The sequence below is a fragment of the Vulpes vulpes genome, chromosome 2 (assembly GCF_048418805.1).
Source record: "Vulpes vulpes isolate BD-2025 chromosome 2, VulVul3, whole genome shotgun sequence".
In the NCBI taxonomy this organism is placed as follows: Eukaryota; Metazoa; Chordata; class Mammalia; order Carnivora; family Canidae; genus Vulpes; species Vulpes vulpes.
Genome location: NC_132781.1, coordinates 67,978,450 through 67,991,650, shown reverse-complemented (window position 1 = coordinate 67,991,650; position 13,201 = coordinate 67,978,450). Strand labels below are relative to the sequence as shown.

Genomic DNA, 13,201 nt, shown 5'->3' with positions numbered 1-13,201 from the left:
AGGAAACCAGCAGAAAATTCAGACGACGTGTCATTGAATTTTATTTTAGATAGCTGTATGGAAAATTTGCACATGCAATTCTTTTTTTAGATTGTTTTCCTGTCCCAGTTTCCCTTTAATCATCCAGTGCAAGGGATATGATGACCTGTGATTGTGAAATCTTCCCTCAAAAAGCCTATATTTAGTAGTGGGGGAAATATGGGAACTTACATCTGTTGTCTACCTGCTTTGCTCTAGGAATTTTATTAAGCAAAATATATATATTCTTACTTTATTTTTGCAACAACCCCATGAGTGTGTGTTAACATTTCAACTATGTGGAATCTGAGGTAGATGGTTCAGCACCATGCCACTAATCTATGATAGAGCTCATTTCATGGGCTTTATATCTCCCCATTCTACACTATCCAGTAAGAAGTACAATTATTGTAAAGTTAATTAAAATCAAGCTACAGGGCCTTCAAGGACATGGTATTAAGGCATTGATGAAGTGTTCATTAAATCCATAATTTGTGGCATCCCTGGGTGGTGCAGCGGTTTGGCGCCTGCCTTTGGCCCAGGGCGCGATCCTGGAGACCCTGGATCGAATCCCACATTGGGCTCCTGGTGCATGGAGCCTGCTTCTCCCTCTGCCTATGTCTCTGCCTCTCTCTCTTTCTCTCTCTGTGACTATCATAAAAAAAAAAAAAAATCCATAATTTGTTAGATTTGCAGAAGTAAGATATTTTTATATTCCTTTTCTTAACAAAGTTTCCTCTCACAAGTTTAAAAACAAAACTGTTGCACACAATGCCCTCAGGTATCCTGATCCTTACCCAGGAAGTATGGTGTTAACATGCATGCACTATGCAGAGTTTTAATCAGACACACTCCCAAAACTTTCATTTGCAAAGTGTTCTACCAACTAGAAAGTTGTTTCATCTTGTTTGTTCTCTACAACAATCATGTAAAGTAGGCAGGACCAAATTACAAATAAATTAAAAAAAAAAAAACTAAATGAGGGTCCTCAGAACTTAGAAATTAGGGTTGGGAAGCAATGGATATCAGCCAAAAACAAAACAAAAACAAACAAAAAAACAAAAACAAGACTAGCTTTTTTTTTTTTTAATTTCAAAGTCAAAGTTTCTGTATTTGCTTATTTTTCTGTAATTGTAAACATTTAATCATTTTTCGATTTTTGTTTCATAAGCTTAAATCAAAAAAAGTGGCTCCAATTCTGTGAGATTAATTAGTTCTATTGTTATTACTGTTATTATTGCCTTGCACCTCGTTCCAGAGAAATCGTATATGATAGTTTGAAACTGGACATGGTTCAAATCCTTCAGACACAGCAGTTTCCAAGTATTTTCTGCTTTTCTCAGAGGGCTTGTTGTATACTTTTGTAGGAGAGTCATTACACTGCCCAGAGTAAAACTCTTGAGGGAGAAAAGAGTCCACTGCTATCTTCCACAAGACCAGGTGGCCAGCCTCACCTGTTCAGAGAGCACACAAGGCAAGGGAGGACTCTGGGTGAAAGCCAGAATTTGGCTCACAGAGAAAGCTCCCGCTGAGGACTGCTGGGCTAAACCAGTGCCAGCCGGATCTACCTGCTGAGTTTGTCTTTCCACAGAAAAGACATTAACAAGCATCTTGGAATAGGAAGTTACAGTCAGTGCAAAGAAAATAAGTCAGCTATCTTATAAGAAACACAAAACTCACAGAGACAGCTTAAATTCTTGTATTTCTGATGTATGAATTAAATAAACAATGTATGACTTAGTTTGACACGATATGCTCTTTCCCTTTAGAGACTGAGTCCCATGATTTATTTAACAGAAGACACTTGCTTGTCACCCAGTTTGACATCATGACTTCCTTGGGGGTGTTGGAACATTAACAGGCATGAGCTAGTATCCTCTTATCTTGCTTTGACTTTGTATGAATGGAGTGTCTGATAGGAAAGGTGAGAGGAAGGAGGATTGGAGAGAGAGAGAAAGGAAGTGAAGGAAGAAAGGAGGGGTTGAAGGAAGGAGGGGGATAGGGGAACAGAGATGTGGCAGATAAAAATAAGAGTGTGACATTATTATAAGAGAAAAAAAAAAGACACAACCCATTTCTCAGTAAAAGAACAGACTGTATTTTCTCTAAATCTTCCAATACTTAGCCTGAAACATGTTTCCAAGTAGGAACATTTTCTCACAAAGCATATGCAAAATATTTCAACCCTCAGGTTTTGGCTCTTTGATTTTTTTTTTGTTTTGTTTTAACCAGAATCATTTACTTAACAGAGTTATGGGCCCAGTTTAGTTGGAACCGAAGACATGTGTGATGGATGGAGAAGATGGCCTGGGCAATAGTCCAGTAACTAAAACAGAATTAGAATCATCACAGACACTTTAATCCCAATTATTTAATCTGTGGGGTGTCTAACACCACAAGTATTTGGCATGACTCAACAAAACAGTAGAGTTTACAGAGAAACAGAAGAAGAAGAAGAAAAAACTAAACCAATGTCAAAATTAACTAAAGAGGTTTTTTTTTTTCATTAGGTTATGATTTATATCTTCAGAGTAAAAGTGAAAAATATAAAATTAGAATATATGTGTGGGAGAGAAGGGTAATGGTATTTTAAAAAATAATATACAAAATAAAACCTAAGCACTTTTATTAATATCAAGATCACAGTGATACCACCTTGACACTCCTCCTTACTCTTTGTTTCAGCCTCACTGTGATCTTTTTCTACACCCCCAAATGTGTCCATGTGCACCTGCACCATCACCTGGTCAAATTACTACACTCTGCTTAACAAATGTACCACGATTAAAGCCATGAACACATGAGGAAAGAATGCATGTCCTAGGGTTGACTTTTGACCAACAAAATTTTGTATCTTCTCCAATAGTTTATGAAACAATGTAAATGATACTAATAAAGTAATGCATAAGCTGATCAGAGACTAAAGACTGTAGTTCTTATAGGAAAAGAAGAGCTGGAATAAACCTTGATTACAAATAGAACCTACTAGGTTTTCCTTAACTGCAGTACATTATAAATGGTGTTCTAAAGGCAAAATTGACACACATTTTCAAAAAGAAATTTCCAGCAATTTCTAAATAATAGAAATAGCTTCTTAGAATTTCTTTAAATCACTAAAGGTAAAAAAAAAAATATCATTTAAAAAATTATATTCACACTAAGACAGCTAATAAATGTCATCATGCTAAACCAGAGAGTTTTCAAAAACCCCAAGTGGTACACCTACTACATTAGTTTTATTTTATGACTTTGTAACACCTGAGATTCTCATTAGAGATAGTTGAAAGATTTAAGCTTTTACAAAATGAAAAAAAAAATAAAAAGACCATAAATTACCACACATTTCACCAGACACCATACAAATCCTTATGTACCTTACAGTGCCTTTCCTTTTTAAAGATTTATTTATTGCTTTCACTAACAGATTATATTAAGTAAGAATTTTATAGATGATAATGAAAGAAGCTAAAAGGGAATTTAAAAATCTTTATTTCTCATGAAATGCACTGATTAGAATTACATTTTAAATCATTTGTTTTCTATTATTATTGTAATATAAATTTTAAATTAGAGCCACCTCTTGATTTTATGTGATCAGAATAAACGGAATGAATAAATCCTATATCTGTGGAAATTTATAGCATCAGAAGATGAAAATTCCAATCAGCTTTCAATACTCAAGAATACCTGTGCCACTATGTATTTGTACCTTGATTTATGAACAATAATTTCATAGCACAATTTATGGCATTACTGATTCTACTGCTTTTGTGGAAAGCTCTTCATTATGATACTTGCATATGTTAATAAATGTATTATCAAAAATGAACTGTTCTCTAAAATTTTAATTTAAAATTTTAAACATTTTTTTCTTCATCTAAGTAAATTTTTTGATTTGTTCAAACACTTTCAAATCTATTTCAATAACTCTGTATAAAGAAATGTCTGGAAAGTCAGAAACTAAAAAGAGAAAAGTAAATATATGACAAAGGGAGACTGTTCTAAATACTTATACTAATTGTTTTGGAAGTTCAAACCAAATACTTAACAATGAATCATTTAGTTTTAAATTTAAAGACTTTTAATGGAACCAATAAAAGACTTTCACATGAATAACTGGCAAATCTTCCAGTTTTCTCACTGCTATATAGTGCTTTAAAAATTATTATGAATAGATCTGAGATTTTCTTATCTATTTCTTATATCAAATACCTCTTTACTGAATAAAAAACATTGTGTTTATTACTTTAAAGATATATATATATATAAGCTTCTTAAAATTATGAAACATTTGAATCTGTATTTACAAAGCCTTTAGAACTCATTTTTATTTTTTAGCTACCTTTGTAGACACTCATAGAAACATTAAGTGTACCACCGGGTCTGGAATAAAACATAGCATAAAATTTTTAATGTGAATTTAAAATACCATTAGGTATGCTTATGTATAAAGTAGACTAGGATAGTTCCCTTGAAGAAATCACTACCTAACCAGCTGATTATATAAATTTTGCCAAAATAACAATACATGCATGTATTTACCCAGTAGAGCTACCAGTAGGACCTATTCTGCTCTACAGATAAATACATACTCACCAGAGATACTAGAACTGCAAGAATCATTCTGAGTGTCTAAGTTGATAATTTACATTTTTAGCTTCCATATTGCTTTTATAGTAAAAATTTATTCTTCCCAGAAAGGAAAAATGGACAAATACTGCAATCAATTTTTACTGGTTTATAATAAGCAAGGCTGCATATTCAAACTTCAGTTAATTTTGATGCCTTATGAAAACAATTGTAAAACTACTCTAAGATGGTCAAAAATGGCATCAATCGTGTTTCAATAATCAGGTTACCTCTGCTAATTTAAATTCAAGCTACTCATTAGTAAAATGAAATATATATGGTAATTTAAATGCAAAAAAATGAAATATAGTCGCCAATACTTTCTACAGCAGTTATATCTTTAGGATATTAGCAGCACAATGTTTTAAAAAAGAACATTAAGCTTTACTCATATAAGTAAAAGTAGCTATAGTTAGTTAATACAACATAATAATGTGTATCATAGTCTATTTTTATAGTCAAAAGTAGAAAGTTTTCTTCCAAATGAAAGAGAAATTAATTACTCATTCAAGCAAATACATAAGAAAGCACTCCAAACAAAGGAGATTCAAGTGGTCAAGTCAATTAGCAAAAATGTAGTGAAAATAACTAAAGCATAGTCATTTTCGCAACAGTAGCAACACTGAATAAAGTCTGATATTTAAGTAAATAGTTTGGGGATGTTTGTCTATAAATAGCTGTATCACCTAATTTTAACATCTTATGTAGAAATATTCTAAATCGTCACATTTTGTAGAGATGAGTATTAATTGTATATATAATGGAAAGTACAGTAATGCATTTCTAAATAAAAAAAATTGAGCTCTTTTATATCCTATGTAGATTGAAATAAAGAGTTAATAATATTTATAAGTGGTCATATTACAAAAAGAATATTTTCAATAAAAAAAAAGAAAATTCCATTGTAAATACAGGTATTGTCCACCCTTTCCTCTGTCTTATATGAGAAAATGAAATCCTCTTACCTGTCACCCTAACACCTAAGATCTTTGTCTACCTCAAAAAAAAAAAAAAAGCTTAAAATTAAAGAGTCAACCCTCTGCCCCCCTTTCATAGTTTATGAAGCAAAAAACCAAACTCTTTATGGCTTCTTCTCCTCCCAATCACCTAAGATTCAAAAAAGGATAATTGCTCTCTTGTTTTGTTCAGTAGTGTCCTGGCGAGGGAACGATTTTACTGTCCCTTTTCTGTGGGGTCCCGCCGTTTTATCTAAAAGGAGATGAATTATAGCAGGATGACAAGGCCACAAAACAAAGCCATTTAGTTTTACAAATCTATTATGTCCTCTAATCTGTTTTATGGGCCTGGTCCTATTATAAACCAAGAAAAACTCTAACACCAACTCTTTTTTCCTTTCTTCCCATTGAAAACATCTACAATTTTATGATTGTTTAACAGTTTAGCCTAAAATTCTTTACGGTGTGTGTGTGTGTGTGTGTGTGTGTGTGTGTGTGTGTGTGTGTGTTTCTCCCAAGAGCCCGTCCACCCCACTTTCTGAAACATACAAAACATTCAGAGACAAGAAACTGGACTTTTCAAATACAAACTGCTGACAACTGTCAGAAGCACTTTACTGGGACATTACTGACTGTAGCTTCAATGAATTAAGCTTGATTCACTGCGGGTGAATCATTTTCAATGCAGAGCTGTTCAGCAGTAATTGGCCAAGAATCCCTGCTGCGAAAAGCACTTGTCAAATAATGCTTGTTTACAAATATATCTCCAGACAGCAAAAAGTGGCAGTTACTGAATAAGTTCAGGGCCACCTCCAATATTCATAACAGTGGACATGCTTTCTCTACTTATTAAATCTATTAACATTTTCACTTGTTGATATACTTGCTAATGTTTGTCCTGCTTGATCAATCTTAGAGATAAGTTTCTTGCTAAATATGCCTCTGAAGTGTTTTATAATAAAAGCGTTTTGCATTACACTGTACTTCAAAGGTTTCTTCCACATGCAATTAATGCCAAATATATGTAAAGAGACAACTAAAGATATATTCATCTTATCTTAGAATTCAGTCTAAAGAGTACATTTTCCTCTTACTGTCTTTTATCCAACATATCCTAACATTTATTCCAACTCAATTTAACATTCTAGATATATATTTGGCTTTTCCTGTTCAGTTCTGTTTATTTGTGTCTACCAAAGTAAAATTTTAAAAATGGCTAGAATCCTAATTATGAATGTAAACTCACCTTTATTTCTATCTGCCTTGAATTTTTTCTCACATAAAGGGAACATTCATATTATTCACATATATAACATACACACACACACACACACACACACACTAGTCTGAGAAATCACTAAGTACCCATAGGTTGCAGAAGACAAAGTATATGAGAACAAGTTATTAATGGATGCAGTGCATACATCAAATCTTTCTGCCACTGATCTTCCAAAGACCTCCCAGAAATAATCAAAAGCAACAACTCGAGTTGGAATCTTTAAATAAATAAACTGCTATCAATATCTTAATGTATTATTGTTCGATTCATAATAATACTTACACGGAGAGACAAAAAGAAGGGGAGAGCATAAATTTTATAGAACAGAAGCAATGCTCTGAGAGGATACTAATGGGAAGATGGAAAACTGTTGGGTAGAGATGGAATGAATGAGACCAAGTCGTAGATATTATTAGGATTTTATTTCCTACTATGTGAAATAGTGATAGACCCCTGCTAGCCCCACCTCGCTACAGCCCAAGTTGTGCTGCGTTCTGCTAGCTGGCATAAGGACAATGCAACCTGTGGTTGTTAGGTCTGTGGTATCAGCCAGTCCACCTTCCAGAAGATTTGAGCGCTGCTTACATCACCTTAAGAGCCCGGTGCTATTTCCCGGCTTCCCTTCAATTCCCTCTGCCTCTTGCTCTGGACGCAGTCTCGGCCCCTGTGCCCACTCGGCGTCACCCTCCCTGACTTCATTTTTTTCCCCCTTCCCTAACCCAGAGCTTCTACTCCCTTTCATCTCTACGTAAACCCCTTCCCTCATCCTACCTTGGAAAAAAAAAAAAAAACAAAAACAAAAAACAAAAACCACTGAAATATAATGGGAAATTCACCCTGGGAAAGGATGAACGACACTACCACTACTATTACTCTTTCAATCCAAACCAGGATGCCCCTTCCGGTGGACGAGGACAGTCCATAGAAGGACTCCAAACCGGGTCCTAATCCTCCGGACTTCTCACATAACGAATCTAGCATGCGGGGTTAATCAGAGGACCACGACTTAAAACACTTTTTCAACTTTCTGGGGAAGGGAGGAAAATGCAAACTGCCTGGGTTCAGCCTGGGAGATGGCGATGCCAGGGCTGGGTGCCTGGGTAGGCAGGTGGGTGGATGCACGGGCCAAGCGAGCCGCTCAGCGTCTTCAGGTCGATGCGCAGCCACACGCGCAAGGATTAAAGGGGGAAGTTCATGGGGGGGGGGGGGCGGGAGTCGGCCCCGCTGCCACGCGGCTCCCGGGGCTGACAGCGTCCTGCTACAGCCCCAGCACCCGTGCGAGTCACGGGGACACACACGACCCAAGGCTGCGGCTTCGTCTCTCCGGTCCAGCGTCCCCTGCCCCGGGAGTGCAAGGGCTGCGTGCACGTCCTGTGCCTCCTCGCGGCGTGCGGAGCCTCAGAGCCAAACCCCAGCATCCCGGCCGGGGGGGGGGGCGGTCCACCGCCTCCTGCAGCCCCGCTCCGGGTGTCAGATGCCACAGCCCCCAGCGCCATCCTAGAGGCAGGAGCTCGCGAGCAGGGACCCAGCGCGCTCCGGGGGGGGGGGGGGGGGCGAGGGCGGCCGGAGCCCACCCGGGCCCAGGCGCGGAGCTCGGCGCGGGAGCAGCGGGCGCCGCGCAGGTGCTGGTCCCACGGCGGAGACCGCCCCCCCGGGCCGGAGCGCAGGATTGCGGGTGGGGAGGACGCCCGGGGACTCCAGGACGGGGGGGGGGGGGGGCGCGGGGCTGCTCCCTCCCGCGGACACCGCCGAGACAGCCCGCGGGTCTGGGCAGCGACTTCCCGGCAGCGGCGCCCCCCCCGCCCGCCCCCGCCGCATCCCACCTTCCCGCCTTCTTCCACTCCCCTCCGCGTGACCGTGAGCCCCCGAGGCGAAGGGCATCCCGCGGCGTGGGGCGCCTCCCGACCTCGCCATCCCCGCCGCGAGGAGCAGCTTGCAGAAGGCACTTCCCCCCCCCCCCCCACGTGAGAGCAGCAGCGGCCGCCCCACCCCACCCCCGGCGCGGCCCGTCCGCGGCCTCCCTGACGCTCCGCGGAGCCCGCGCTTCCCCCGAGGCCGCGGGCGCTGCGCCTCCACCAGCCCCGGTCCCGCGAGCCCGAGATGTCACTTCCCCGCGCGCTCCAGGTGACAGGCGGCCGCGCCGCACCTCGGGGCGCCGTGTCGGAGCCCGCTCTGCCCCCGCCGGCAACTTCCCGGGCCGCACCGGGTCGGCTCGGCTCGGCCCCCGCCCCCGCCCGCGCCCCCGCCCGCGCCCCCGCGGTACCTTGGCTGCTGGGGCTGGCCAGGAGGGTCCGGAGCGCGGCGCACAGCAGCAGGCAGGTGCAGAGGGGCGCCCTGCGCGGCGCGGGGGGGCAGCCGGCCGGGGGCCTCCGGCGTCCCGCACCCGGGGGCCCCGAGCCGCGCATCCTGCCCCGGCCGCTCGGTCCACGGCCCCGGCCCCGAGGTGCGGCGGAGTCACGGGGACACACACGGCGTGGCGGAGGCTCGCGGTGCTGCGCGCTCCCCGCCGGGTCCTCCGCGTCCCGGCGCGGCTCCCGCAAGGGCGAGGGCGAGGGCGAGGGCGAGGGCGGGCGGGCGGCCCGGGTCCTCCGCGGCGGCCGAAGTTTGCTTCCGGCTCCTCTGCGCGTCCTCCTCGGGGGCTCAGACGAAATAGTCGCTGGGGCCGGTCGTGCGGCTGCGGACCGGGGCCGGGGCCGTCGAGAAGGTCCCGCGTCGCGCTCGTCTGCCTCCCGGACTGTCCCGGGCGGGCCCTGAGGATGCGCTCCCGGGCGCGGCGCGGCGGGGCAGGGGACGGGGGACGGGGGCGGCTTCTCAGTCCTCGGGGGTGAGGCGCCCGAGCCGGCGGGCACAAGTCATCTCAAGCCGGGAGGAGCTCCTCGGTGGGCACAGGGGGAAGGGGCGGCGCGGCCGAGGCTCGCGGGGGAGTTGCGGAGAGGCAGGGCGGGGAGCGCGCGGAGGAGCGGATGCGGGGGTCGGGCGGCCGGCGGGGAGGCAGCGCGGCCGGCGGGCGGGGAGGTGCCGGCGGGGCGGGCGGCTGCGGAGCCCGCGGCCCGAGCAGGCGGCGCGCGCGGCGGAGGGCGAGCAGGGCTGTGCGCCGCCACGGAGCGCGCCTGCCGCGGCCGAGCCCCGCGCCCCGCCCCGCCCCGCGCTCGCCCGCCCCGCCCCGCCCCGCGCTCCCCCGCCCTCTGCGGCTCGGGCCCCGCCGGGAGCGTCCGCCGAGCGTCAGACGGAGCCACGCGGCCGCGGCGAGTGTGGCCCGGCCGAGTCCGGGAAAGCGCGTCTCCCTCCGCGGACACGTGGGGCGGAGGGCCCCGGGGCGCCGGGGAGGCGGCAGCGCTCGGAGCCGCGGAGCCGCAGGCCGAGCCCCTGCCCTGAACACGCGCCTCCCCGCCGCCCGCGCGGGCCTGCAGGACCCCGGAGCCGCGATGGGCCTGGTGACAGGCAGCGTCTCCTTCCGAAGTGAAGTGTAGGATCCTAAACACAGACACCGTGAGTATGACCGGAGATTTCAGGCACTTCCCGAGACCTGCAGCGCGCCCGGGAGCCTGGGTGCGCCGACCCGGTCCATCGATTTCATTGGTCGAACGTGTTGGAACTTCGCGGGCCCGGGGAGCCGCAGCGCTGGGCCGTGCGCTCCCGGGAAGCCAGTGGCGCGGCTCCCAGGTCTGGGTTTGCAAAAGAGTATTTTGCTCTCGTGTGTCCTAGTGCAGGGAGAGACTTACAGAATAATTACCAGACACACACACACCCAGGCTTAAGACGCCTGACTTTCTGTGCTCCACCTCTAGCATGCATCCTCTTGCTCACTGCTCTCATTCATGCTCCCCAAGAGACACCCCTGGAGGGCAGTTGCAGTAAATACTGCGACTAAAGCACGTACGTGACGAAGTGTGAGATCGGAAGAAAGGCACATCCCGTTTAATTCTGTGTGTGGTTATAACTGCCCTGAAGATCGGGTTTGCATTCACACCTAGTGAAGGGGAGTCCGCTCACCAGCTCTGACACCTACAGCCCTGTTTGTCTTCGCAATGAATTTCTCCTCATCTCTAGCTGATGGCATTTATTTTCTGCTTAAATATGTGCAATAAGGGTGAAAGGGTAAAGAAGCAGTGATGCAGTTTTATAAAGAGATGGAAGCTCATCTTTGATTTTTTTTTTTTTCTTTCTGAAACGTTTTGGCACCAGGAATCTAAAAGCGGCTTCTTTTATTATGATGTGTTCCAAATGCAAGAGGTGAATTTAAAGAAATGGCAGTGGAATCAGCCTTTCGGTGTGGCAAAAAAACCCTCACGGTGACGGGCAAAGTTGAATCTTGTATTTCTATTTGAAGAGCATTGAAAATGTGAACTCCTCCCTCCAAATCATAGTTGACTTACTTAAACATACCTAAACAGAATATCAACTAAGTTATCTAATGCCCACAGATACACAATAATGCTAATATGAAATACAGGCAGTTTAATGGGACTTTGAGCTTGTTGCATTACTTCTGTAGGTCTCAGTATCCTCATCAAAAAATGAGGGATTTGGAGAAAATGATCTTCAAGTTCCCTTTTCTTGCATATCCTTTGCATTTCTGTTGCACTGTCCTGTTCACCTATCTCCAATTATTTATTATTGATTACAAAATTACTAGATTTCTGCAGCCTAAGATTGAAAATATTCTACTACCAAGATTTTAAATAATATTTCTATTTTGCTTTATCTGAAAATTTGAAATTCAGTGTCCTCTAAATTGCCTCACACCTCTTTGTTTTTATGCCTGTCACTCCATCTCACAGAAGTTTCATCTCCTAAAAATATTTAACACTCTCCTCTGGACACCTACTCACACATGCACATCTCTGTCATCAAAAATCCTATCCAGTATCCAAAGAGAATAAGCATTCCAAACTGATCTTTTCACAAAAAGAAGTGTTTTGGTTCTACTTTTCCAAGGATCCATAGCTTATGATTTATGTCAGTCAACACAATTGCAACATATTCTGAATGAAAAACTGGAACAAATTCTCAAACAACTCCAAGTTTATATATTGGGATAAAAAAAGAATGAAACTGGATATGTCAAAAAAATTCAGGACACTGTTCACTGTGCATCTCCTACCCAAGATAGTTAACTCCTTACCTTAAGTGGCTAAGACTATAGAAAACCAAATCCTTCGTTTTCTTCACCTTAAATAGCAGCCCTCTTTTCGTGGTTTAATGATGTTTGTCATATATCCTTGAAAGAATGAACAGCTGTAAAATGGATCTCTAGTTACAGCGATGAAAGAGTTAATCAGACAAGGCAATGAGGATGGTTTGATTTGGGCCTTAAAGAGATCTTATATCTGGTCATGTGTTGTTTTTGTGGAATGTAGATACTCTCTTAGCACTCTCTTAGCATACTTACATTGGACCACAATATTGCAGGAAAACTAGATTTGTCTTTTTCCTTAATACTTACTGCTTTGCACCAGAACAGGCTAAAACATCAGTAGGAGCTTGGAAGTCCTATTGTTTGCATTTCTCTTGCTTGGGATAACTGCTATGGCTTCAGAAGGTGAAAGTGGCTGAAGTCTCCCTAGATTTTACCTTGGATGTGGTTTTTTACTCAGCTTTCATGAAGAAAACTCAGAGTCACCTTGATAAGACACCTTGAAAGGTCATTACCCTAAAAAAGGTATTATAGTTAAGTTCAATATATTAATAACCCTGAATATATATCTTCACTGAATTCAGAGTAGAACAACAAAAGCAATTATAAGCAGAATTATAAGCAGAATTGCTAGTAATTACTGAAAAATTGCTATGTGTGAGGCATTCATTATATGTTGTTTTACATTAATTTATTTTACTTAATGCTGACATTTCAACCATATCAGTATAATTATTAGCCCCATGTTAATGATGAGAAGACTGAGGAAATGAGGCTAGGCAATGTGAGCGGTCCCACAGTCTCACAGCTACTAAGATGTGGCAATTTAACCCATGGCTCTCACTCTGTGTAAGAAAATTGTAATGTAACAGAAGTAAAGAATAGATTTGAAACCAGTTTTTCAGAAGGAAAAAGGAATAGAGGACTGCCCCCCCAAATTCTGCATTAATGGGAACAATTAATGAAAAAAATTATAATCTTTAGGTTCACCTAAATCCAAAAGCAACTAGTCAAATAATATAGTTCAGGTCAGATCAATGAATAGGAGAAATAAAAAACACGGGAGCCTATATAAGCATTATTTGGGGAAAAAGACTGTCTCATATAAACAAAAACATGCATGCCATTTGTGTACAATGGAGAGACAATGGACCAAATCAAGAACAAGGTGTAGACAGATAA

General features: G+C 43.5%; 1 protein-coding gene across 4 annotated transcripts in view; it reads right to left on the bottom strand.

Annotated features, from left to right (window-relative positions):
* Positions 1–9,684, bottom strand: part of EPHA5 (EPH receptor A5) — a 336,936-nt gene extending 327,252 nt beyond the window's left edge. For 3 of the 4 annotated variants that reach the window (XM_072748866.1, XM_072748865.1, XM_072748867.1), the window contains exon 1: positions 9,146–9,628. In XM_072748866.1, coding sequence (XP_072604967.1) covers positions 9,146–9,287 — 142 coding nt within the window. In that variant the 5' untranslated portion in view covers positions 9,288–9,628. Of the gene's footprint in view, positions 1–9,145 lie in introns of all 4 variants that reach the window. The other variant, XM_072748868.1, reaches the window with a different exon arrangement.
* Positions 9,685–13,201: the final 3,517 nt, after the last annotated feature.